Consider the following 26,058-nt stretch of genomic DNA (forward strand, 5'->3'; position numbering starts at 1 on the left):
GGATGTTGGGAAACCAGGTAAGAGACTGTTAGGAATGTGGATGAGAAAGTAAAGGCCTGAATTATATGTGTGGCAATAGGACTGGAGACTAGGGGCTGGATTTGGCTAGTATTGGGGAATTATACATGATAGAGTTAGTTAAGTGGTTGGTCTTCAGATTTTAAAGAATTTCTGTAATTTTTCAACAACATTGCGGTTGAAACCTTGTTAGACACGTTGTTAGATCTTCAATCAGAAAATCCTTTGTAGGGATGAACAAAGAAATGCCATCCCAAGAGAATTCTGATGTTACTCTCAACACAGGCCACTCTCCCACATATAGGAGATGTGCAGTAGTAGTATGGAGCGAAAAGACAGGTAAAAGTAGGGGTGAGTGCATCCAGCTTAGAAGAGCGTAAAACTTTCTGGTTACTATGACATAGCAGAGCTTAGAGCTCTCACAGAGCTGCTTTCATCACCCACTTGCACTACACGTAACTGAGTGAATGGTAGTGTCTCCACCTTCCAGTGTCTGCACTGACCAGCTCCTAACAGTACTGGTCAGTGATGTTGGAGTGTTCTGTGCTTGGCCTCAAGTTTCTAAGCGCACCCTTGTGTAACCACAGCTAGAGCAGGAGAGAAGAGAGGCAGAAATGAGGGCAAAACGGGAAGAGGAGGATCGAAAGAGGCAAGAAGAACTCCGGAGACAACAGGAGGAAATTCTTCGGAGACAGCAGGAGGAAGAAAGGAAAAGGCGAGAGGAAGAAGAGCTTGCCCGAAGGAAGCAGGTATGTCTGAGAACTCTGCTCATACGATTAGCGCTGAAGGAGGGCCTGGGGGATATCTTGCTCACTCCCGTCATTTCACAGGTCATAGTTCTCCCGGAGAAGGCTTCCCTAAGGCATCAGGGAGTTAGCAGGATTGGGATTAGAATCTTAGGAGACTCACTTCCCTTTAGGAAAAATGTCTGTTATCCACTAACACCCACTGGAGGGATATTCTTCAGTCCTAGTAACTCATTGGAATTGATTGCTTTTACATATTTCCTGGGGTTTTATAAACGAGTTAGATTTCAGAAGTAATTAAGTCCTTAAGTATTTATAACCAGTGACACCGAATGTTTTTCATGTTTTGTGGCCATTTGTATTTCTTTTTTGGGAATTCTCTATTATGTGCTTGGACCATTTTTCTACTGGGATTTTTTAAGATCCCATTTGAAAGAATCCACTCTGTAACAGCCCCAGTGTCTAGCCTTTGCGTCACATTTCCTTCTTGTTTTTTGCCCTAAGAAGAACTCTGAAAAAAGGCATCCATGTCCATGCTGAGATTAGATTAGAACTGCTAGTATTTCTTAGAATCACACTCTGCATTAGCAATGTAAGGACCTTAGGAAGTATTGCAGTAAAGAAATCTGTTTAATTCTGTGTTGCTCGTTATTTCTTCCTAAGTTATTTTGACAGTGGGACCCGTTTCTGTATATTTAATATCCGTGGGACTTTAGTTCTGGGAACATGTTCTGAGACACATGGCTTTATTCAATACTTTTGACTGGAAAACTTCTCTACCTCACCAGGCATTTTTGGTGGCTATGTTGGTTTGACTTCTCTATGCCTTAGGTTCTCATTTGATTAAAAAAATAGGGACTGATGGTAGCAACAGAGAAACCAAAGCCTGTGTCCTTTTTAGTGTTAATCAGGAAATGATGTAGCTAATGTAGAAACCAGGATGGACTTTGCATGTAGTGCTATTAAACTATTAATATTTCAAATACAAATTATTTTAACTCTTAATATACCTACTCCCCAGCTTACGTATATCCTTTTTGCCCTAGATCCTGGTTAGATACTTTTTATATATACTGTTAACAGGATCTTAGCAGCACATAGCCTATTTCTTTCCAAATTATGATGTAATATATTAATTGAGATGCACGCACGCGTGCGCACACACTCACACACACTTTTTTTTTTTTAATTTAGGAGGAGGCTCTGCGACGCCAGAGGGAGCAGGAAATTGCATTACGGCGACAACGAGAAGAGGAAGAAAGACAGCAGCAAGAAGAAGCTCTTAGAAGACTGGAGGAAAGGAGAAGAGAAGAGGAAGAAAGGCGGAAGCAGGAAGAATTGTTACGCAAGCAGGTGATCAGATGGTTTGCTCTTCTCATTGCTTCTTTGAAGCTAGGAATTAGTGATTAAGAAAGTGTTAGGATATTAGGAGAGCCTATCTAAAACTTTTTCAGGTTGCTGCAAATTACCAAAAGAGATCTAACTGGCTCTTACTACTTTTGTGATAACCATCCCACATGTAATTATAAAAGCTGAACAAAATGTCAAGGAATCAAAACAAACAAAAAACGAGGGCACCAGAGAAAAATTGAAGAAGACCTGCTCTTAAAAAACCAAACGTGAGATCTGGAGATTGACAACTTTTTGCCGTAGGGCACTCCCCGGTTCACACTTTTAGAGTGCACAGTTCCTTGCTGCTTAGTATATGCATAAGATGATGGCAGCGATGACCGTTATCTGACGCTGTTGTAACCGTGCCATCCTGCCGTTCCAGGCAGCCGGAACCCCTGAAGCGTTTCCTTTTCATGTTTAAGAACAGAGGTAGGTTTTTTTTATTAGTAGATTTTCTTTTTAGAACAGTTGGAGATTTTCAGAAAAATTGGGATGATACTGCAGTTTCCCCTATTATTATTTTACATTAGTATGGTACATTTGTTATAATAAACCAATATTGACACATTAATAAGTCAATATTGGTGTATTATTATTGTTATTATTATTAACTAAAGACCATAGTTTATTAACATTTCTTCAGCTTTTCCCCAGTGTCCCTTTTCTGTTCCAGGATCTTATCCAGAATATTGCATTTAGTTGTCATGTCTCCTTAGCTTGTTCTTGGCTGTGACAGTTTCTCAGACTTCCCTTGTTTTTGATGCCTTTGGCAGTTTTAAGGAATACTGGTCAGGTTATTGTAGGGTAACCCTCTATCGGAGTTTGTTTGAAGTTTTTCTCACAATCAGACGAGTTATGGGTGTTTCAGAAGAAGATCACAGAAGTTAAGTACCATTTTCATCACATACCAAGGGTACATATTACCAACATGATTTATGGTTATTGATGTTGACATTGATCATCTGGCTGCAGTAGTGCTTGTCAGGTGTCTCCACTGTAAAGTTACTCTTTTTCCCCCTTACTGTACTCTTTGGAAGGAAGTCACCGTGTACAGCAGTCCACACTTAGGGGTGTAGGTTTTTGTTTGTTGGTTGGACTGACACGAAGCTGGAGATGACCTGCTTTTGCTTAAGTTCTTGATTGAAACTCTTTGAGAAATCTAAATTCTTTAGAGTTAGATAGATAACTTCCAGGTTAGATTCTTTGGTTTATTCATTTAACAGTTAATAGATTTTGTTAATACACCGTATGCCAGTTGTTATGATTGTTTGCTGGTAGAGTCCAGAACTTTTTAAGAAATTGTTTCTGTACTCAAGAAGCTCACAGACTATGTAGGTGATGATTTTACAAGAAATAAATGCCACATTTTGGATGCTTTCAGCTGAAAAATCAAAATATTCACCTAAAAATGGTTTAAACAGTAGATAACGTTATTGCCTCACATAACAAGGTGTTCTTTGGAAATAAGGCAGTTAAACATGAACTTCAGTGACTCAGTGATATCATTAAGGATCCAGGTCCTTTGCATGCTTCTCCTCTGTCGTCTCCTGGTGTGTTGATTTTTTCACCTCATGGTGCACGCTCTGCTCTACCATTTCTTGGTATGTTGACCTTTTTTTTTTTTTGGCTGCATTGGGTCTTAGTTGTGGCATGTGGAGTCTTCATTGCAGTGCGCCGGCTCTTTGTTCCGGCACGCGGGCTTCTCTCTAGTTGTGGTGCACGGGCTCAGTAGTTGCGGCTCGCAGGCTTAGTTGCCGGCGGCACGTGGGATCTTAGGTCCCCGACCAGGGATCGAAACCGCATCCCCTGCATTGGAAGGCAGATTCTTAACCACTGGACCACCAGGGAAGTCCCGGTGTATTGACTTATGAGTTCACATTTTTTGCCTCATGGTTAGGAGTTTTGGATATCATACCATACCCTGTACCCAGAAAGGGAGTGGCCCTTCTCTCATGCTTCTTTCCTTTTGTTTGGGAAGAATATCTTTTCTGGAAGCATCCCTTTGGCCTAAATCAGATCACATGGCTGTCCCTGTTTACACTGGAAGTTTAAAAAGCAAAATCTGGCATTTTAAACCTCGGATATGACAGGAGGTTCTGTCTGCAAAGAAGCAACCTGAAAGGAATTTTTGCTGGATAGGTAGTAACAGTTGCTGCCACAGATGGGCTAAGAGCAAACAGAGAGAGGAGGACAAGGTGTAGTTGGGCATAATCAAAAGGCAGAGGGGAAGTCTACCTCCTGAAGGCTAGAGAAGTACTCGTAGAGTGGCTGGTGTCTGCCCTGAGTTCTGGAGAATGGAGGGGAATGTGCTGTCTGGATAAGCTAGGCAGGGGTCCCCAACCCCTGGGATCTAATGCCTGATGATCTGAGGTGGAGTGGATATAATAATGACAGAAATAAAGTGCACAATAAATGTAATGAGCTTGAATCATCCCGAAACCACCCCACCTCCACCCCCAGTCCTTGGAAAAATTATCTTCCACGAAAACGGTCCCTGGTGCCAAAAAGGTTGGGGACTGCTGAGCTCTAGAGCATTGCAGGTGCAGTAATCAGACTGCATGGAGGAAGGCCAAGAAAATTCCACGGGGCACATGGAATGGTTTTGAGGGAGGGAAGCAGAAGGAAAATGAGCCAAGGTACTGCAGAAAGTAGTAGAGGGGTAGAGGATGGGTCAAGGAGAGACCTTCCAAGGGGCCTGTGAGCCAAAACGGGTGAGAACCTGGGATGGAATTAAGTGGTTTTGTAAAGTTGCTTTGGGTCCGGAACTGGCTGAGGCTTTCCTGGTAATCCGTATTCTTGCAGGTCCTGACAGCTCTTTGCGCTCAGCACCCTGAAAAGCTGTCTCTGCCTCAGTGTTGGAACAGTTTCCAAGAGACTTGCCTGCAGTTTGTGGTGATTTCTAAGAGATCAGCACTTACCATAGATGTTCAAAGTGACATTCCTTTCATGTAGAAATTAGCAAATAAATTAAACATGATAATTATCCTGTAAGCATGCCTCTGACTGAAGCCTTGAAAAGTGATTCAGATTTTTTTTTTAAACACAGTTAAATTTTATTATCATTTACTTTTCCTTCTGGGAAGGAAGAGGAGGCTGCGAAATGGGCCCGGGAAGAAGAAGAAGCCCAGCGTCGATTAGAGGAGAACCGGCTGCGAATGGAAGAGGAGGCAGCCAGACTCCGGCACGAGGAGGAGGAACGGAAGAGGAAAGAGCTGGAGCTCCAGCGGCAGAAGGAGTTAATGCGCCAGAGGCAGCAGCAGCAAGAGGCTCTCCGGAGGTTGCAGCAGCAACAGCAGCAGCAGCAGCTGGCGCAGATGAAGGTAAAGCCTAGACAGCAGCTGGACCAGACCAGACCATCCGTAGGAGCTACTTGTTAGCTTTTTTTTTTTTTTTAGTTAAGTAGATGCTGGCAGTACAGTAGCAGTGAAACAGTGTACTTTTTTTATGTTAAACATTGCTACCTTCGTTTTTTGATCAAGGAAACAATACGATGCATTGTACTTTGTGTTAGGCATTTAAACAAGGGAAGAATAAATAAAAGAGGGTAGGACACGAGCAGTGATGCAGGCAAAACCAAGTAAGTCTGTATGGTTCATAAATTAAAACACTGGAGTGCCTACTCTGTATCATTTCATCACTGCTAAGACAAAGATAAATGAGACAAGGCAACTGTCCTCAGAGAGCTCATAGACTTATGAGGGCAGGAAACATAAACATTTGGACGTGTAAGTAGGAACCATCATACAGGGCTTGAAACATAGCTGACTATGGGGGTTTATTGAAAGTTGGATTGAGGTGATGTGTGCAAAGTGTTGTTTTAGGAGGATTCAAAGCATTATTTGAAATAAGTAGAAAGTGAGACTGGGAGACCAGTAAAGAGAGTGTGATGGTGGTGTAAGAATGAGTAGGGCCAGAGGATGAGAATTGGCCTAATAGCAATCAGCAAGACTTAGTGGTTCTCTGGGTCTGAGGGACAAGGGCAGAAGTTGGAATGGCTCTTAGATGGTAAGCCTTCAGTGACTGGGAAGGTAGTGGGACTATTGGTGAACTCTGAGTAATAGGAGGAGGAGGAGCAGGTTTATGGTAGGGTCTGCAGAACCTCTCACGGGGTGTATGGCTAGCCATAAGGCCTAGTGTCCCCTGTCTTCAGGGAGCTCATGGGATAAAGACATAAACAGAAAATTAGAAGACCGGGGGCTGGGTGTAGTGAGAGAGGGGGCACGGAGCAGTAATTCTCAGGGTGTGATCACCTGGGAATTCCTTAGGAATGTGCATTCTCGGGCCCTACCCCAGACGTACTGAATCAGAACCTCTTAGGAATGGGACCCAGCAGTCTTGTTTGAATAAGCCCTCCAGGGATTCTGATGCTCACTAATACGTGAGAACCACTGTCTACCTGAGAAGTTAGGGAAGGCTTCCTGAAAGAAGATAGCTTCTACACTGAGTCGTTAAGGGAGGGAAAAATTAAATTCAAAGAAAAAAAAAGTCAAACAGACAGTTTGGGGAATAGAGGGTGTTTGTGAGAGCAGAATGAAGTTGCTGGAGAGTGAGGTATGAGATAAGTGTGGGCAGGGTTCATATCACCATGGGCTGTATATACTCTATTAAGGAATTAGGACCTAGAGTGGTAAAAAGAATTTTCGGCTAGGAAATAACACTGCTAGATTTACAGGAGGGAATAAGTCACTTTGAGAGCTAAATAGGAGATGGACTTGAACAAAACTGGAGGTCAGTAGACCAGTTGAGAGGGGGTGATGGAATTGTCCAGGCAAGGAATAGAAAAGTTTGATCTAAGCCTAGTGGTGGCAAGATTAGAAAGGAGGAGTTGGAGAAACTGCTAATAACTGAGTGCTTGCTTTGTGTCAGGCACGTACTGACAGTTCTCCATTTTTTTTCCACAACCACCCTTATAAAACTTAGGTATTAATACCTGTGTTTTACCAAAGAGGAGAAATGTTAAGAAGCTAAGTCGCTTGCCTTGGGTCCAGCTGAGAGTTGATAGCACAGCCTTGTATTAGAACCCATGTGTCTATGGCTCCAGGGCCCTGAAAAGGCCGTCAAAAGACTTTCTTAAGAGGCCCTACATCACAGGATGTGGTGACTGATCAGAATATGGGGGTGAGAGAGAAGACAAAGGCAGGGGTAACTTCCAGATCTCTAACTTTTCTGTGTCTTTTGTGTGTCTGGTTTTGCCCTCCTATCCTCCCATGAAGACTGTAGAGCTATTTTATGGATAAGCATTCTGATTGAAGATAAAGAGCTCGAGATGGTTATGAGGAACTGCTGAAGGCTCTCATGAGAAAAAAGCTTTTTAAGATGGCTTTATTTAGATATAATTCACATACCATGCAATTGAATCAGTTAAAGTATACAATTCAATGGTTTTTAGCATATTTATAGATAGGTGCAACCATCAACACAATAGATTTTAGAACATTTTCATTACCACCCCCCAAACCCTCTATCACACCCTAGCCCCTATTTTCCCCTAACTTAGGGCTAAGTAACCCCTAATCTACTTTCTGTCTTTATTCTGTCTTGCCTATTTCTAGACATTTCAGATCAATGGAATCATATAATATGTGGTCTTTTGTGACTGGCTTCTTTCATTTAGCATAATGTTTTAAGGTTCACTTGTGTTGTAACACATATCAATACTTTTCCCCCTTTTTTATAACTGAATAATATTCCGTTATGTGGATATGCCAGATTCTGTGTGTTCATTCATCAGTTGATGGACATTTGAGCTGTTTCTACCTTTTGGCTTTTATGACTACTGCTGCTATAAATATTCATGTACAAGTTTTATGTGGATACACACACACACACACACACACACACACACACATATATATATTTAGAAGTGGAATTCCTGGGTCATATAATAACAGTGTGTTTAATGATTTGAGGAACTGCCAGACTGTTTTCTAAAGTGGCTGCACCATTTTACGTTTAGTGTATGAGGGTTCAAGTTTCTCCACATCCTCATCAACCTGTATTATCTGACTTTTTGATTATAGCCATCCTAGTAGGTGTGAAGTGATAACTTGTGATTTTGGTTTGCATTTCCCTGGTGACTTGTGATGTTGAGCATCTTTTTATGTATTTATCGACCATTTGTATATCTTCTTTGAAGAAATGTCTATTCAAATCCTTTGCCTATTTTTTTTTTAATTAATTTATTTATTTTATTTATCTATTTTTGGCTGTGTTGGGTCTTCCTTGCTGCGTGTGTACTTTCTCTAGTTGCGGCGAGCGGGGGCTACTCTTTGTTGCAGTGTGTGGACTTCTCATTGCGTTGGCTTCTCTTGTTGAGGAGCACAGGCTCTAGGCACGCGGGCTTCCGTAGTTGTGGCTTGCGGGCTCTAGAGCGCAGGCTCAGTAGTTGCGGCGCATGGGCTGGGCTTCGTTGCTCCGCGGCATGTGGGAACTTCCCGGACCAGGGCTTGAACCCTTGTCCCCTGCATTGGCAGGCGGATTCTTAACCACTGCGCCACCAGGGAAGCCCTCCTTTGCCTATTTTTAAACTGGGTTGTCTTTTTATTACTGAGTTTTTTAAGGGTTCTTTATATGTTCGATATTTAAATTCCGTATCAAATGATTTAAAAATATTTTCTCCTATTATTTGTTTTTTTTCACCTCCTTGATAGTGTCCTTTGATGCACAAAAGTTTTAAATTTTGATGAAGTCCAAATTACCTATTTTTGTTGTTGTTGTTGCTTGTGCTTTTGTTGTCATATCTAAGAATTGCTAAATCTGAGGTCATAAAGTTTTACAGAATCCCATGTTTTCTTCTAAGACTTTGTAGTTTTAGCTCTTTGATCCATTTTGAGTTAATTTTTGTAAATTATGTGAGGTAAGGGTTTGACTTCATTCTTTTGCATGTGATTTATCTGGTTGTCCTAGCACCATTTGTTGAAAAAACTGTTCTTTGTCCACTGAATGGCTGTGGTGCTCGTCTTAAAAATTAGACATGTGGGTTCATTTCTGCACTCTGAATTCTAGTCAGGTGATCTGTATGATCGCTATGCTAGTAACACACCGCTTTGACAGTACTATTGCCTTGTAGTTAAGTTTGAAATCAGAAAGTGTGAGTCCTCCAAATTTGTTCTTTTTTTTCCATATTGTTTTGGCTCTCCTGTGTTTCAATTTCATATGAATTTTAGAATGAGTTGGTCAGTTTTCACAAAGAAGCCAACTGGGATTCTGATAGGGATTTCATTGACTCTGTAGATCAGTTTGGGGAGTTTTGACGTCTTAACAATATTAAGTCTTCTAATCCATAAACATGGGATGTTTTTATATTTATTTAGATCTTCTTGAATTTCTTTTCAGTGCTTTATAGTTTTTAGAGTATAACTTTTGTACTTCTTTTGTTAAATTTATTCTTAAGTATTTTGTCTTTCTGATGCTATTGTAAATGGAATTTTCAAAATTTCATTTTCAGATTGTTCTTTGCAAGTGTATAGATGTACAGTTGATTTTTGTATATTGAGCTTGTATTCTGCAATCTTGCTGGACTGGTTAATTAATGGTGTCTTAGTGGATTCATTAGGATTTTCTGTACACAAGATCATGTTATCTGCAAATAGAGGTAGTTTTACTACTTTTTCCCCCAGTCTTTTATTTCTTTTTCTTGCCTAATTGCCCTGGCTAGAACCCCAGTGCAGTGTTGAATAGAAATGGCAAGTGTGAATGTTCTTGTCTTATTTCTGATCTTGGGTTGATGTGGGGGAACACATCCAGTCTCTCACCATTAAATTTAATGTTAGCTGTGTGTTTTTTGTAGATGCCCTTCGTTAGGCTAAAGGAGGTGAGGATTTTTATGTCCATGTTCATAAGAGGTATTTGTCTGTAGTGTTTGTTTGTTTTCCCCTTGTGATTTCTTTGGTTTTGGTGTCAGGGTAATGCTGGCCTTGAAGAATGAGTCGGGAAATGTTCCCTCCAATTTTTTGGAAGAGTTTGTGAAGAATTTGTATTCTTTGTTAAATGTTTGGTAGAATTCAGTGGTGATGAAACCATTTGTGCTTGGGCTTTTATTTGTGGATAGTTTTTTGATTACTAATTCCATGTTTTACTTCTAATAGGTCTGTTTGGATCATCTGTTTCTTCTTGAGTTAGTTTTGGTTAGTTTATATCTTTATAGAAATCTGTCTTTTTCATCTAGGTTATCTAATTGATTGGCAAGCACTTGTTCATAGTATTCCTTTATATTTCTTTTTGTTCCCGTAAGATCAGTAGTGATGTGCTTCTTTTATTTCTGATTGTAGTAATTTGAGTCTGTTGGGTTTTTTTCCTCATGGACAATCAGATTAAGTCAGTTTTGTTGATATTTTTAGAGAACTGGTTTTTGGTTTCATTGATTTTTCTCTATTTTTCACTTATCTAGTTCATTAATTTCTTCTTTAATCTTTATTATTTCTTGCCTTCTGCTTGCTGTAAGTTTAGTTTGCTCTTTTTCTCTAGTATCTCAGGGTAGAAGGTTAGTTTTTTATTCATTTGATATCTATCTTCTCAGTTAGGCATTTGCAGTTATAAATTGCTTTAGCTGCTACCCGTAAGTTTTGATTTCTTCTTTGATCCATTGGTTATTTAGGAGTGTTTTAGTTTCACTTATTTGAGAGTTTCCAAAATTTATTTCTTACTCATTTCTAATTTTGTTCCGTTGTGATTAGAGAACATACTTTGTATTATTTCTATTCTTTTAAAAGAATTATTGAAGTTTAGTTTTATGTCTTAGAATAAAGTTTTATTTCTGGCATAAAGTTTTACCTTCTTTAGGTCTATCCTGAAGAATGTTCCATGTTCACTTGAGAAGAATGTATAGTCTACTCTTGTTGAGTGGAGTGTTCAATAGATGTTTACTAGGTCTAGTCAGTTTATCGTGTTGTTCAAGTCTTCTAGTTCCTCATTGATCTTGTAGTTGTTTTGCCTCTTACTGAAAGTGGAGTATTGAAGTCTCGAAGTATTACTGTTGAATTGTGTATATCTCCTTCTATTTCTGCCATTTCTTGCTTCATGTATTTTGGTGCTCTCTTGTTAGGTGCATATATGTTTATAATTGTTATATGTGTTCCTGCTGGATTGACCCTTTTATTATCATAAAATGTTCCTCTTTATCTCTATTAACATTTTTTTTGTTTTAAAGTATGTTTTGTCTGATAATGGTATAGTGATTCCAGCTCTCTTGTGGTTGCTGTTTGCCTGATAAATCTTTGTTTATTCTTTTACTTTTGATCTGTTTATACCTTTGAATATAAATTTCGTCTCTTTTAAACAGTATAGTTCAATCTTATTTTTTTATCCAATGTGATAATCTCTGCCTTTTTATTGGATTCTTTAACCTATTCACATTTAATGATATTATTGATATAGTTGGATTTATATCTGCCATTTTACTTTCTGTTTTTTACATCATTTCTGTTTCTCTGTTCTTTTACTGCTTCTTTTTGCATTAAATAAATTATTTTCTAATGTAACATTTTAATATCCTTAATGATTTTCATCACTATATTTTTTGTGTGTTATTTTCTCAGTGGTTGATCTAGGGCTTACCATACACATGTTAACTTACCAGGATCAACTTCAGATTTACTCTAACTTAATTCCAGTTTGACACAGATATGCTACTCTCTTAAAGCTCTGTTCCTTTTTTCTCCTTTTTGTAGTATTTTTGTTGTATCACATCTTATAAATGTTATAAATGCAATGATAAAATGTTATATTTATTATTTTATATTATATTGTCTCTTAAAGATGCTGAGAGGAGAGCAAGTATGGACGTATAGCTTTTGTTATATAAACTTATTTATCATTTCTGCTTCTCTTAATTTGTACCTGTGGATTCAAGTTACCGTATCGAGTCATTAGCTTAATGCAGCTTTGTTTTCACTTAACTCCTTTGTGCCATTTTTGACATATTAGATTTTTGTATGTTATAAGTCCAACAATATATATACATTGTTTTATACAGTTGCTTTTAAAATCAGTTAAAAGAGGAAGAAATGTACATGTACTACTGTTTTTTATAATTACATAATTAATTTTATTGGTGCACTTCGCTTTCTCATGCGGATTCAGACTATTTTCTAGGGTCACTTGCTTTTAGTCTGAAGAACTTCCTTTAGTATTTCTTGTAAGGTGAGTCTGCTGGCAACAAATTTTCTAATTTTACCTGGGAATGTCTTTATTTCGCCTTCATTTTTGAAAAGTAGCTTTACTGAATATAGAATTCTTGGTTGACAGTTTTTGTTCTTTTGAAGACTTTGAATATCTTATCCCACTGCCTTCTGGCCTTCATTGTTTCGGATGAGAAGTCAGATGTTGATTTTATTGGGATTCCCTAGTAAGTGACAATTTGTTTTTCCTCCTTATTGCTGCTTTCAAGATTTTCTCCTTGTTTTTGGCTTTCAGCATTTTTACCATGATAATGTCTATTTGTGGATCTCTTTGGGTTTATCCTATTTGGAGTTTGTTAAGCTTCTTGGATATGTAGATTAATGTTTTTTCTATAAATTTGAGATTTAGGTCACAATTTTTCTGCTCCTCTTTCCTCTTCTTCTGATACTTGGCGTTATGCACATGTTGGTGCACTCAGTGGTATCTCACATTTCTCTAAGGCTCTCCATTTTTCTTCATTCGTTTTTTCTCTGTTCTTTGGATTGCATAATCTCTGTTGCTCTCTCTTCAAGTTCACTAAATTCTTTTGCCAGTTCAGATATACTTTTGAGCTCCTGCAGTGATTTTTCATTTCAGTTATTACATTTTTGAACTCCAGAATTTCCTTTTGGTTCTTTTCTGTTTTTTTATTTTTTTGAATTTTACTTTATTTTTTTATACAGCAGGTTCTTATTAGTTATCCATTTTATACATATTAGTGTATGTATGTCAATCCCAATCTCCCAATTCATCACACCACCACCCCACCCTCTGGCCGCTTTCCCCCTGTGGTGTCCATACGTTTGTTCTCTACATCTGTGTCTCAGTTTCAACCCTGCAAACCGGTTCATCTGTACCATTTTTCTAGGTTCCACATATATGTGTTAATATACGATATCTGTTTTTCTCTTTCTGATTTACTTCACTCTGTATGACAGTCTCTAGATTCACCCACGTCTCTACAAATGACCCACTATCGTTCCTTTTTATGGCTGAGTAATATTCCATTGTATATATGTACCACATCTTCTTTATCCATTCGTCTGTCGATGGGCATTTAGGTTGCTTGCATGACCTGGCTATTGTAAATAGTGCTGCAGTGAACATTGGGGTGCATGTGTCTTTTTGAATTATGGTTTTTCTCTGGGTATATGCCCAGTAGTGGGATTGCTGTGTCATATGGTAATTCTATTTTTAGTTTTTTAAGGAACCTCCATACTGTTATCCACAGTGGTTGTATCAATTTACATTCCCACCAACAGTGCAAGAGGGTCCCCTTTGCTCCACACCCTCTCCAGCATTTGTTGTTTGTAGATTTTCTGATGATGCGCATTCTAACTGGTGTGAGGTGATACCTCATTGTAGTTTTGATTTGCATTTCTCTAATAATTAGTGATGTTGAGCAGCTTTTCATGTGCTTCTTGGCCATCTGTATGTCTTCTTTGGAGAAATGTCTATTTAGGTCTTCTGCCCATTTTTGGATTGGGTTGTTTGTTTTTTTAATATTGAGCTGCATGAGCTGTTTGTATATTTTGGAGATTAATCCTTTGTCCATTGATTCGTTTGCAAATATTTTCTCCCATTCTGAGGGTTGTCTTTTCGTCTTGTTTGTAGTTTCCTTTGCTTTGCAAACGCTTTTAAGTTTCATTAGGTCCCATTTGTTTATTTTTGTTTTTATTTCCATTACTCTAGGAGGTGGATCAAAAAAGATCTTGCTTGTGATTTATGTCGAAGAGTGTTCCTCCTATGTTTTCCTCTGAGAGTTTTACAGTGTCCGGTCTTACATTTAGGTCTCAAATCCATTTTGAGTTTATCTTTGTGTATGGTGTTAGGGAGTGTTCTAATTCCATTCTTTTACATGTAGCTGTCCAGTTTTCCCAGCACCACTTATTGAAGAGACTGTCTTTTCTCCATTGTACATCCTTGCTTCCTTTGTCATAGGTTAGTTGACCATAGGTGCGTGGGTTTATCTCTGGGCTTTCTATCCTGTTCCATTGATCTATATTTCTGTTTCTGTGCCAGTACCATATTGTCTTGATTACTGTAGCCTTGTAGTATAGTCTGAAGTCAGGAAGTCTGATTCCTCCAGCACCATTTTTTTCCCTCAAGACTGCTTTGGCTCTTCGGGGTCTTCTGTGTCTCCATACAAATTTTAAGATTTTTTTGTTCTAGTTCTGTAAAAAATGCCATTGGTAATTTGATAGGGATTGCACTGAATCTGTAGATTGCTTTGGGTAGTATAGTCATTATCACAATATTGATTCTTCCAATCCAAGAACATGGTGTATCTCTCCATTTGTTTGTGTCATCTTTAATTTCTTTCATCCGTGTCTTATAGTTTTCTGCATACAGGTCTTTTGTCTCCCTAGGTAGGTTTATTCCTGGGTATTTTATTCTTTTTGTTGCAGTGGTAAATGGGAGTGTTTCCTTAATTTCTCTTTCAGATTTTTCATCATTAGTATATAGGAATGCAAGAGATTTCTGTGCATTAAGTTTGTATCCTTCTAGTCTACCAAATTCATTGATTAGCTCTAGTAGTTTTCTGGTAGCATCTTTAGGATTCTCTGTGTATAGCATCATGTCATCTGCAAACAGTGACAGTTTTACTTCTTCTTTTCCGATTTGGATTCCTTTTATTTCTTTTTATTCTCTGATTGCCATGGCTAGGACTTCGAAAACTATGTTGAATAATAGTGGCGAGAGTGGACATCCTTGTCTTGTTCCTGATCTTAGAGGAAATGCTTTCAGTTTTTCACCATTGAGAATGATGCTTGCTGTGGGTTTGTTGTATATGGCCTTTATTATGTTGAGGTAGGTTCCCTCTATGCCCACTTTCTGGAGAGTTTTTATCATAAGTGGGTGTTGAATTTTGTCAAAAGCTTTTTCTGCATCTATTGAGATGATCATAGGCTTTTTATTCTTCAGTTTGTTAATATGGTGTATCACATTGATTGATTTGCGTATATTGAAGAACCCTTGCATCCCTGGGATAAATCCCACTTGATCATGGTGTATGATCCTTTTAATGTGTTGTTGGATTCTGTTTGCTAGTATTTTGTTGAGGATTTTTGCATCTATATTCATCAGTGATACTGGTAATTTTCTTTTTTCGTAGTATCTTTGTCTGGTTTTGGTATCAGGGTGATGGTGGCCTCATAGAATGAGTTTGGGAGTGTTCCTTCCTCTGCAATTTTTTGGAAGAGTTTGAGAAGGATGGGTGTTAGCTCTTCTCTAAATGTTTGATAGAATTCACCTGTGAACTCATCTGGTCCTGGACTTTTGTTTGTTGGAAGATTTTTTTTTTTTTAATAAATTTTTTTTTATTTATTTATTTTTGGCTGTGTTGGTCCTTCATTGCTGCGCCCGGGCTTTCTCTAGTTGTGGTGAGCGGGGGCTACTCTTCGTTGCGGTGCACGGGCTTCTCATTGCAGTGGCTTCTCTTGTTGTGGAGCACGGGCTCTAGGCGTGTGGGCTTCAGTAGTTGTGGCACGTGGGCTCAGTAGTTGTGGCGTACGGGCTTAGTTGCTCTGCGGCATGTGGGATCTTCCCGGACCAGGGCTCGAACCCGTGTCCTCTGCATTGGCAGGCGGATTCTTAACCACTGAGCCACCAGGGAAGCCCTGTTGGAAGATTTTTAATCACAGTTTCAATTTCCTTACTTGTGATTGGTCTGTTCATATTTTCTGTTTCTTCCTGGTTCAGTTTGGGAAGGTTATACCTTTCTAAGAATTTGTGCATTTCTCCCAGGTTGTCCATTTTATTGGCATAGAGTTGCCTGTAGTAGTCTCTTAGGATGCTTTGTATTTCTGTGGTGTCTGTTGTAACTTCTCCTTTTTCATTTCTAATTTTATTGATTTGAGTACTCTCCCTCTTTTTCTTAATGAGTTTGGCTAATGGTTTATCAATTTTGTTTATCTTCTCAAAAGAACCAGCTTTTAGTTTTATTGATCTTTGCTATTGTTTTCTTTGTTTCTATTTCATTTATTTCTGCTCTGACGTTTATGATTTCTTTCCTTCTGCTAACTTTGGGTTTTGTTTGATCTTCTTTCTCTAGTTCCTTTAGGTGTAAGGTTAGATTGTTGATTTGAGATTTTTCTTGTTTCTTGAGGTAGGCTTGTATTGCTATAAAATTCCCTCTTAGAACTGCTTTTGCTGCATCCCATAGGTTTTAGATCGTCGTGTTTTTTTTGTAATTTGTCTCTAGGTATTTTTTGATTTCCTCTTTGATTTCTTAAGTGATCTCTTGGTTATTTAGTAACGTATTGTTTAGCCTCCTTGTGTTTGTGTTTTTTATGTTTTTTTCCCTGTAATTGATTTCTAATCTCATAGCGTTTTCTAATCTCATAGATTATTTAAAAAATAATCTCTGTATCTTTATTGATATTGTTTATTTGATGTGACATTGTTAACATGTCTACTTTTACTACTTTAATCATGGTTTCCTTCTCTGAACATATTTATAAGACTTTGATGTCTTTGTTAAATCTGACATCTGGTCACTCACTATCACAGGCAGTTTCTATTGCCAGCTTTTTTCCTGGTATATAGATATTCTTTCTCATAATTTTTCTACATGTCTCATAATTTTTTGTTGGAAACTAGACTTTTTTGCTAATGCATTGTAGCAATTCTGGGTTCTGGTCCTCCCTCCACCCCCACTCATTATTATTATTTGTTTTGTGGCTAGCTAGATTAATTTAGTGAACTTCCCCGCCTCTCCCCAATAGTGTGAAGCCTCTGCTGCAGCTTCTCTGGGGATGCAGCATTGGGTATGCTCACAGTCACTCTGGGCTGACAGTCGTTTGGGCTGGGCTCTCTTTGACTGTCTTGTTCCACATTTAGCTGTTAAACTCCACTAGTTGCTAACTGGATTACTGTATTCTCAGAAGAACCCTCGGGCATAAAATGTTCCAAAAGGCTGATCCAATCAAACTCAGGCTCTTTTGAAGAGGTACTTGCTGAGGTTTATATTTGAGATTTGTTCTGACCCTAGGCAGACTTCTTCTGGCTTGGTTCTCTGAGACAAAGAAGCAGAGTACAGTTTAGCCTGTATCTCCAGTGAATCTACCAGTTAACCCCTTGCCTTTCACTGCAACATCCGCTGTTTTTGACAGTGCCCTTAGGCTTGAACTCCTCACTCTCCACACTCTGTTGCAAATGAAGTCAATTCCTTTGGGAAGAGGTCTGGAGCTCTCTCTATTCCAATCTGTTCCTCCCACCTCTGCTTCAAGGCAGAAGTCCCAGCGTCACAGCTCTGGAGTTGGGAACAGTGGCGCCTGCTTTATGAATTGAGCCTTGGGGGAGGGGCAGTAGCCTCAGGTCTTCTTGGCTTGCCTCTCCTGGTGGCGTGGAACCTCTGCCTTTCAAAGTGGCAGTCAGGGCCCTAGTAGTCTCTGTAGCACTGTGTAGTTTCCATCCCATAAGTCGGGGCTAGGCATAAGAAGGGAGCCACCCCACCTCTCAGCTGTATTTGTCCGTAACGTAGCCTTTGCAACAGGTAGCTGGAGCCAGGATGAGAATTGCTAATATTGTGCTCTTTCCGGGAAGCCAGCCCACTGACTGTCAGCTAATGGTGAGAGAGGGAGGCCTGTGTTCTTTGCTGCCTTCATCTGAAGTAGTGTTTCTGTCTGGCTGAGCTAGGAGTTGGGAGAGAGTGGGTCATGGTGCAAGTACCGCAGACTCTCTGTTCTTATTGAGTTTTAGCAGATTTTCTTAAAGAAATGTTATCAAAAATAGTGTTGAAAAAGTTAAGGTAGCAATGTCAGGGCAGGAAAAAAAAAAAGTAAGGTGTTTTAAATCAGCAAAGTATAATTAGACATTCAGGGGGCAGAAAATGTACCAAATTCCCAACTGTTTGCTTCTGACTTGGGAGAGAGTTGTTCTGAAAAGCGTGATTGACAAATTTCAGTTCTCTGAGTGGGCAGTACAGGATGTTGGTTGAACTGGAAAATGCCCTGAGGCAATGTTGATGGAGTGATGGGGTATTATTTCTTATGTACAAATAAGACTTAAGGGAAATTGATAGCTATCTGCAGACGTTTGTCTGTCATGTGAAAAACAGTTAGATTTGTTCTGCATTACTCCAGAGAGCAGACTCATGAATCATGAGCGAAAAGTACAGTGACGTATACTTTGGCACAAAATATAGGAGGATTTCAGAGGTTCTTGAAAGAGAAATAGGCCATTTCAGGAGGCAGTGAATCTGTTCTTGGTGCTGGCTGAGTTTCTGCTGAGAGGACTGGCGATTGGTTTCTGGGTACGGTGGGGTGATACAGCCACTGAGATTTTCGACAACATCAGTGGATGCTGGTTCTGACTGCATCAGAATTACAAAAATATGCGAATTGGTTGGCTTTACCTTTGGGTCTTCTGATTCCTTGAGTGTGGGGCCGGGGCATCTGCATTTTTACGGGTCCTCCAGGTGATGCTGCCAGGTTTGATCTTGATAGTGCTTTCCCAAACGTGTCATTTCCTGTGGAGAAAAAGAGTTCATTTGTGCTCGACTTTGCCTACTTAGTCCCCCATCTTTCTCTCTTAGCTGCCTCCTGTACCCCTCTCCTACCCTAGCGCAGGTGCATTTTGAGAGAAATGCCGCTACTACCCATCATTGGGCAAAAAATGTTAAAGGATCTATTATGTTCGGTAGTGTTGAGGGTACTCATTTGGAGAGCTGTCTGGTAACATCAGTGACAGTTTAAACTGTTTTTACTCTTATCCCATCAGTTCCAGTTTTAGAGATTCCTACTGAAGAGCCATTCTTTTTTGGGACTGTTTGGTATTTTGTTTGTTTTGATCCATCCGTGCTCATGTATTGTTTTTATTAAACATATTTTAAGTCTGGTTAGATTTGGTTTTTGTTGCTTTTAAGAGCCATAAGATGTCTCAAAATTAGAGTGTATCTTTTTTCTGGCCCAGAAAGACCAGGGGATTCCCCTAGAAATAATCAAGCTTTTGAGAACACTAAAGTATTCAGGACTCATATATTTACACTTTATTTTAGTTGACAATTTTAAGGCATAGGAAAAATAGAATTATTGATTAAAACCAGCTTAGTGCTCACTACTAGAAGGCACAGCCTGGTTAACTCCCTTTCATGAAAGACTGACTGAAAACTGTGCCTGGCATCTTTCATCAGCTGCCCACCTCAGCTCTCCCTTCAGAAATCTTGCCCTTGCTACTTTCATTGGAAAGTAGCATATCTTGTCCTTTATTACCTCCTTGGATTAAAAACTTAGTGATTCTTTTGTTTACTTCTTTCTCTTTATGGTTGTATATTGTTGTATATGTCAATGCCAGGTGTAACAAATTTGCAGTTGCGTAATGGTAAAAGTGGTATGGTAAAATAAAATGGTAAAAATAAAAGTGTATTGATATACTTAAGTTGTTTTAAAATAATCTTGTGACAAAAAAATTATGTAAAAGAAGCAGACTGACTGGGAGAGTAGTACGTAAAAGGATTAAAGAAGGAAATTTGAATTGAGTGTCATAAATGGAGTTGAAAGAAACATGAATGTTCTGGCTGTACCTAATGCACTATTGCCCCTTTGTCTCCTGTCCGTGTTTCCTCATGAACTCTTCCGCCTTCCTTTTTTGTTAGCTTCCCTCTTCTTCAACATGGGGCCAGCAGTCCAATACGACAGCATGTCAGTCCCAGGCAACGCTATCATTGGCTGAAATCCAAAAACTAGAAGAGGAACGAGAACGGCAACTTCGAGAGGAGGTAAATTTTTAAAGTAACAGTGGGGCTTCCCTGGTGGCGCAGTGGTTGAGAATCTGCCTGCCAATGCAGGGGACACGGGTTCGAGCCCTGGTCTGGGAGGATCCCACATGCCGCGGAGCCACTAGGCCCGTGAACCACAACTACTGAGCCTGCGCGTCTGGAGCCTGTGCTCCGCAACAAGAGAGGCCGCGATAGTGAGAGGCCCACGCACCACGGTGAAGAGTGACCCCCGCTTGCCACAACTGGAGAAAGCTCTCGCACAGAAACGAAGACCCAACACAGCCAAAAATAAATAAATAAATAAATAAATAAACAAAAATTTTAAATAATACAGACATACACTTTAAAAAAAAAAAGTAACAGTGATCTAGACAATCAGTGTTTCAGAATAGCTAGTGTGTATCATGGATGAGTGGCTACTAAAGATAACTATTATTGTCAGAGCTGCTGTGTGTCTGAATTGGATATTTGTTATTCAACTCTTTATCCTGTAATATGGTCTCTAGCAAGTATGAAGAATCTCATAGGAATAACATTAAGATTGGGTACATAAATGTTCAGTTACCTTAAACATTTTAACCGTAGCTCTTGAGAGAATAGCTCGTAAATAAAAGTTACTTGGGTGTTTCAAAATTGGGGGTGAGTTTTGTGCAGATATCCTTTTGTAAATTTGATGCTTAGAATGCAGAATACTTTTTTCCCTAAAGGGTATTGGGTTTTCTGACTACCTAGAAAAACTTAAAATATGACAGAAATAACGCCTCTCTGCCTGTAAGTCTATATCCTGTAGTTCCTCATTAGGATAGGAAGGATACAAAAGACTGAAAGGGGTTGGGGGGGCGGGCAGCAGAACACAGTTCTTTTTTTTTTTTTTTTTTTTAATTTATTTATTTATTTTTGGCTGTGTTGGGTCTTCGTTTCTGTGCGAGGGCTTTCTCCAGTTGCGGCGAGTGGAGGCCACTCTTCATCGCGATGTGCGGGCCTATCACTGTCACGGCCTCTCCCGTTGCGGAGCACAGGCTCCAGACGCGCAGGCTCAGTAGTTGTGGCTCACGGGCTTAGTTGCTCCGTGGCACGTGGGATCTTCCCAGACTAGGGCTCGAACCCATGTCCCCTGCACTAGCAGGCGGATTCTTAACCACTGCGCCACCAGGGAAGCCCAGAACACAGTTCTTGACAGAAAAGAGAAAATAAGTAAAATGGTTTGGCTCAGCATGCCATTAGGTGCCATATTCACCCACCCATCCATCCATCTATCCATCACATAGTTGCTACTCAGTTACAGTTTTAGTCTGGGGATATAGCTGAGTCTAAAACAGACAAAATTCTTTGCCTTCATAAAGCTTACCTTTAGTTGAGGGGACATGGACAATAAAAATTAAGTAAAACATGGAGTTCTAGAAGGCAATATGTGTCAGAAAGAACAGTAAAGTGAGGAGGGGCATAGAGAGAGGGTTGGGAGTTGGGGATAGTATTGGTGGTGGTAGTGATTGTCTAGTTTTAGGTAGTGCTATCTGGGAAGGCATCTCTGAGGTGAAGTATGAAGGTGAAGGTGGCATGAAGTGTAGCAGAGTCTTGAAGAAAGTGCTTTATGTGGATATAATTTGAGACAGAGCAGTCAATTTGTTCGCAAATGCAAGCTGTCATTCTGGTCTGGGTGGTGTGGTTCACTGAAGGCCATGGGAATTGTCTATACAAGTTTACCATGTAGTGTGCGTGACGTCATCCAGTAGGTTAAAATGTTGCTTCACCTTAAAAATTACCTTATTTCCCACCCTCTTAAAAAAAAAAAAGACTGAACTTTCTCTGAAATCATCTCTCTTTCCTAAAAGGTTAACAACTGCATGCAGAGCAGAGCATATCTTCCTCCTTCAAGGCTAGAAATTGTTCCAATAATTTTGGTCTCTGCTTAAAAATAATAATAGTGGGGGCTTCCCTGGTGGCGCAGTGGTTGAGAATCTGCCTGCCAATGCAGGGGACACGGGTTCGAGCCCTGGTCTGGGAAGATCCCACATGCCACGGAGCAACTGGGCCCGTGAGCCACAGCTACTGAGCCTGCGCATCTGGAGCCTGTGCTCCGCAACAAGAGAGGCTGCGATAGTGAGAGGCCCGCGCACCGCGATGAAGAATGGCCCCCGCTCGCCGCAACTAGAGAAAGCGCTCGCACAGAAACGAAGACCCAACACAGCCAAAAATAAATAAATAAAAATAAAAAAAAAATAATAGTCATCAGAATTGAAATCACAGGTCTTTTCTTGTTCATATTTTTGTCTGTTAGAAGTTAATAATTGCCTTGTGTTTTTATTTGATTAATTTTCTTTGAACTGTTAAGTCTTCCTACACTCTTCAAAAGGTATAAGATGCCACTCCATAGATATTTCTCATATAGGGAAAACCTATGACGGTTCTGTTTCATTCTTTCCCTGGAGGTGTCCTCTCCAGGACCCTGTAACCTGTTCAGATCTGAACGTGCTTGGCTTGCTGCACAGGTGCTCTGTTTTTCTCGAATTTTTGTCATCTGCATGTTGCCCTCCTGGACTGATTTTGGTTTTCTCATATTTTCTCTCCCGCTTTCCATCTCTGTCTTTTTTATCTTTTCTGATGGGGTATTTCTTCAGTCCTATCTTTCAGTCCTTCTATTGAACTTCTAATGTATGTTCTCTTATTTTGAAGTTCTGAGTCCGTATGTTCTTCCTCTAAGTGTTTCTTTTTATAGCCTCTTATTCTTGTTTTACTGACTGCACTATCTTACCTCTAAAAATATTACTTACTGATAGCATTTTAAAAAGCTAGCTCCTATTTTCCCTTGTCTTGTTTCTGTTTCCACAGAATTTTGTTTGTTTGATTTGGTCTTTGGCTTTCATCTTAGAAGCTCTGTCAGGTGTTTGTTGATCCTGGGCTATTCGTTCGTATTTAGGAATAAGGCACAGAAAAGCTGTTTGGAGGTTCTGGTATATACAGCACCTTGCTGGGCTTTGCTGTAATGGTCTCTGTAATGGTCTGTTCTGTTGGAGTCCCACCATCTGTTGGTATCTGTAGGTGTATTCTCTTGTCCTGGGTCAGCTTTCCTATAGACTAATCCGCTAATCTGGTTCAGCCTCTTTAAAAAGGAAAGATTTAATTTTCTGCTGGGGAGAGAGGGATAGCTGTTAACTGCTTTGGGTTGGGGAGGTCGCCAGGGTCTCCGTGCTGCTTCTTACAGACCTTCAGCCTGTCTTCTTCTGTGTGAGATACCCCTCCCTTTAATTCCTGAGCTTTCTCTGTGAATTGGCCTGTTTCTGAGCTTCCTTTACTTAGGTTTCAACTTACTGGGTCTGTTATATTGGCTATCTTTATCTGCCTGCTTTCCAGCTTTTAAAGTCTATTTTATTCTCTTTGTCCTTAAGGTTTATGCTTTAGAAAAAAATTTTTTTCTGTCATTTTGGTAGGGCTTTGGAAGTAAACATATATTTCGCTTTTATGCTTAACCAAAAGCCCTACTTAATTTTTAAGAAGTAATTCTTAATTTCTTTTTATTCTCCTGTTAGTACTTCTGGCAGTTTACATCTTTATTTGCAGTAGAAGAGTTAACCCTGTCATGGTGTTTAGTTTTCTATAGCTGCTGTGTATTCACATTCCGTTTAGTATACTGGACATTGTTTTAAACAACAGAATCCTGAGGTACCTTCTGTTTCTGTGCCTCCAGCAAAGGCGCCAGCAGAGGGAATTGATGAAAGCTCTCCAGCAGCAGCAACAGCAGCAACAGCAGAAACTCTCAGGGTGGGGGAATGTCAGCAAACCCGCAGGTACTGCAAAGTCCCTTCTGGAGATACAACAGGAAGAAGCCCGGCAAATGCAGAAGCAGCAGCAGCACCAGCAGCCCAGCAGAGCCCGGAATAATCCGGTGGGTTCGTTTCCCTCAGCGGCCACTGTAGGGACTGGTGTTAGAGGTTATCTTCCCTAACTTTTGTGGTCTCCCTTTTTATCTTCTTAGTATTGTTAACTGTAATTATCTGTCTCCTTTTCTTTAACAGCATTCCAACCTGCACACCAGCCTTGGGAATTCTGTTTGGGGCTCTATAAATGCTGGTCCCCCTAACCAGTGGGCATCTGACCTAGTCAGTAGTATCTGGAGTAATGCTGACACTAAAAACTCCAACATGGGATTCTGGGATGATGCAGTGAAAGAGGTGGGACCCAGGAATTCAACAAACAAAAACAAAAACAACGCCAGTCTCAGGTAGGGCTCAAAATGATCAACCTACGCTCTTTGGTGGGTTGCGGGAAGCGGCGTGTGAGGAGTAGAATATGGGGTGGCCAGAGAAAGGTAGTTATGTAGTTTTTACTTATTTTCACCTCTATCCTAGCACGTGAGGTCATAGTTTGATGATTGCTTTTCTTCCCTGTGGAAACACATCTGTATTACTACTAGGAGCTCCTTTGGTTGCTGGACACTTAGTCCATTGCCTGTCACATGGTAACCACTTAATATTTTTGTTATTGCTGTGGAATATTTCACCAAGGTATTCTCTAGATTTTAGCATTTTTCTCTAAATTTATATTTTTAAGTTACTTATACTATGAGTATTATAAACACTAAAACCATTTTATTTTTATGATAAATTAGTCACATTTTACATTCATCTTTCTTTCCTCAGTATACAGTTTTATTGAACGAACATGGGTTTTAATGTTAAATACATGAACTCAAATCCCAGCAGTACCACTTATTAGCTGTGTGACCTTGGGCAAGAGGGAACCTCTTTGAGCCTCAGTTCCCTCATCTGTAAAATGAAGATGATAACTTCATGGGTGTGGTTCTAAAAGTTAAATGAATACATGTGAAGTAGTTAGTAAAGTGCCTGGCACATAGTAACTACTTAATAAATGGTAGTGTTGTCAGAATATTTCTTCTTGATTGAGGGCTTAATGTGTTATGAATAGGACACTAAATAACTGTCAGTTTATTGAGCATTTTTGCCAGGCACTATGCTCTAGGCCTTTGCATATAGTGTCTTTATTCCTTTTGATAACCCAAAGAAGTATTAGTACCATTTTACAGATGAGGAAACTGAGGCTTAGCAAAATTTAAAATCTTACTGAAGGACACATAGGGGAGAATTTAATAATTTCTCTGTAAAGAAGCCCTGTATTCACAAACTAGAATGTATTCACTGAGGCTAGATTTTAAGGGGTATTGAGTAACCCCTCCTTCCCCCCCCCCAATATTTCAGTTTTTTTGTTTCAGATTTGTTGTTGTTGTTTGTTTGTTTTCATTTTTGGAGCCAAGAATTGGATTGCTGGGCAGCCATCCAGTGTTGCCAAGACATTATCTATTTATGGTGTTAGAGTATAATCATACAGTAACAGTTCCTGGGAATATAATATCGCCCTATTGTTTTGCTTTAGTAAATCTGTAGGTGTGTCTAACCGGCAGAATAAGAAAGTAGAAGAAGAAGAAAAATTGCTGAAGCTCTTTCAGGGAGTAAATAAAGCCCAAGATGGATTTACCCAGTGGTGTGAACAGATGCTTCATGCCCTTAATACGGCAAATAACTTGGATGGTAAGAATTGGGGAGGGAAACCCAGCATGTGGAATGGCAGAGCAGGACCCACAAAGAGTTAGAAAATTGGAATGATGATGGGCCAACACTCAGGAGGTGAAATCTGATGGAGGTCAAGTCCTGCACCTACCGTAGGAACTTCACTCTTTAATAGTATTATAGAAAAGTTCTATAATACTGTGCTGAAATAGGTTATCAGTGGTTACCAAAAAGTAGATGCTATCTTAGGCTGTCTTATGATGTACAGGGCAGAAGAGGTCATAGTTCCATACTGCTCATTTTCTGGGGGGCATTGCCAGATGGACAAAGGAGAGTAACTGTTATAGTGGGGACAGAGGTCAGCCTGGGCAATACAAGGCTGAGGTGATGTGAGGTTTTTCCCTTCCTGCCTTTGGGGGCAGGGGTGGGAATCATGTGACAGAGCAAGTAGACTTACTTTGTGTAGGATAAAGCTAAGACCCATAATGTATGCAAGTGAAAA

General features: G+C 39.8%; 1 protein-coding gene across 7 annotated transcripts in view; it reads left to right on the forward strand.

The window, feature by feature from the left end:
* Positions 1-26,058, forward strand: part of GIGYF2 (GRB10 interacting GYF protein 2) — a 125,844-nt gene that overhangs the window by 92,093 nt on the left and 7,693 nt on the right. For 5 of the 7 annotated variants that reach the window (XM_082466258.1, XM_082466252.1, XM_082466254.1 and 2 more), the window contains 7 exons: positions 606-767; positions 1,959-2,117; positions 5,240-5,476; positions 19,912-20,034; positions 23,720-23,917; positions 24,048-24,253; positions 25,423-25,577. In XM_082466258.1, the coding sequence (XP_082322384.1) occupies positions 606-767; positions 1,959-2,117; positions 5,240-5,476; positions 19,912-20,034; positions 23,720-23,917; positions 24,048-24,253; positions 25,423-25,577 (1,240 nt within the window). The remainder of the gene's footprint in view (positions 1-605; positions 768-1,958; positions 2,118-5,239; positions 5,477-19,911; positions 20,035-23,719; positions 23,918-24,047; positions 24,254-25,422; positions 25,578-26,058) is intronic. The other 2 variants (XM_082466256.1, XM_082466257.1) reach the window with 2 other exon arrangements.

Source organism: Balaenoptera physalus, assembly GCF_965194825.1.
Source record: "Balaenoptera physalus genome assembly, chromosome: 6".
NCBI lineage: Eukaryota > Metazoa > Chordata > Mammalia > Artiodactyla > Balaenopteridae > Balaenoptera > Balaenoptera physalus.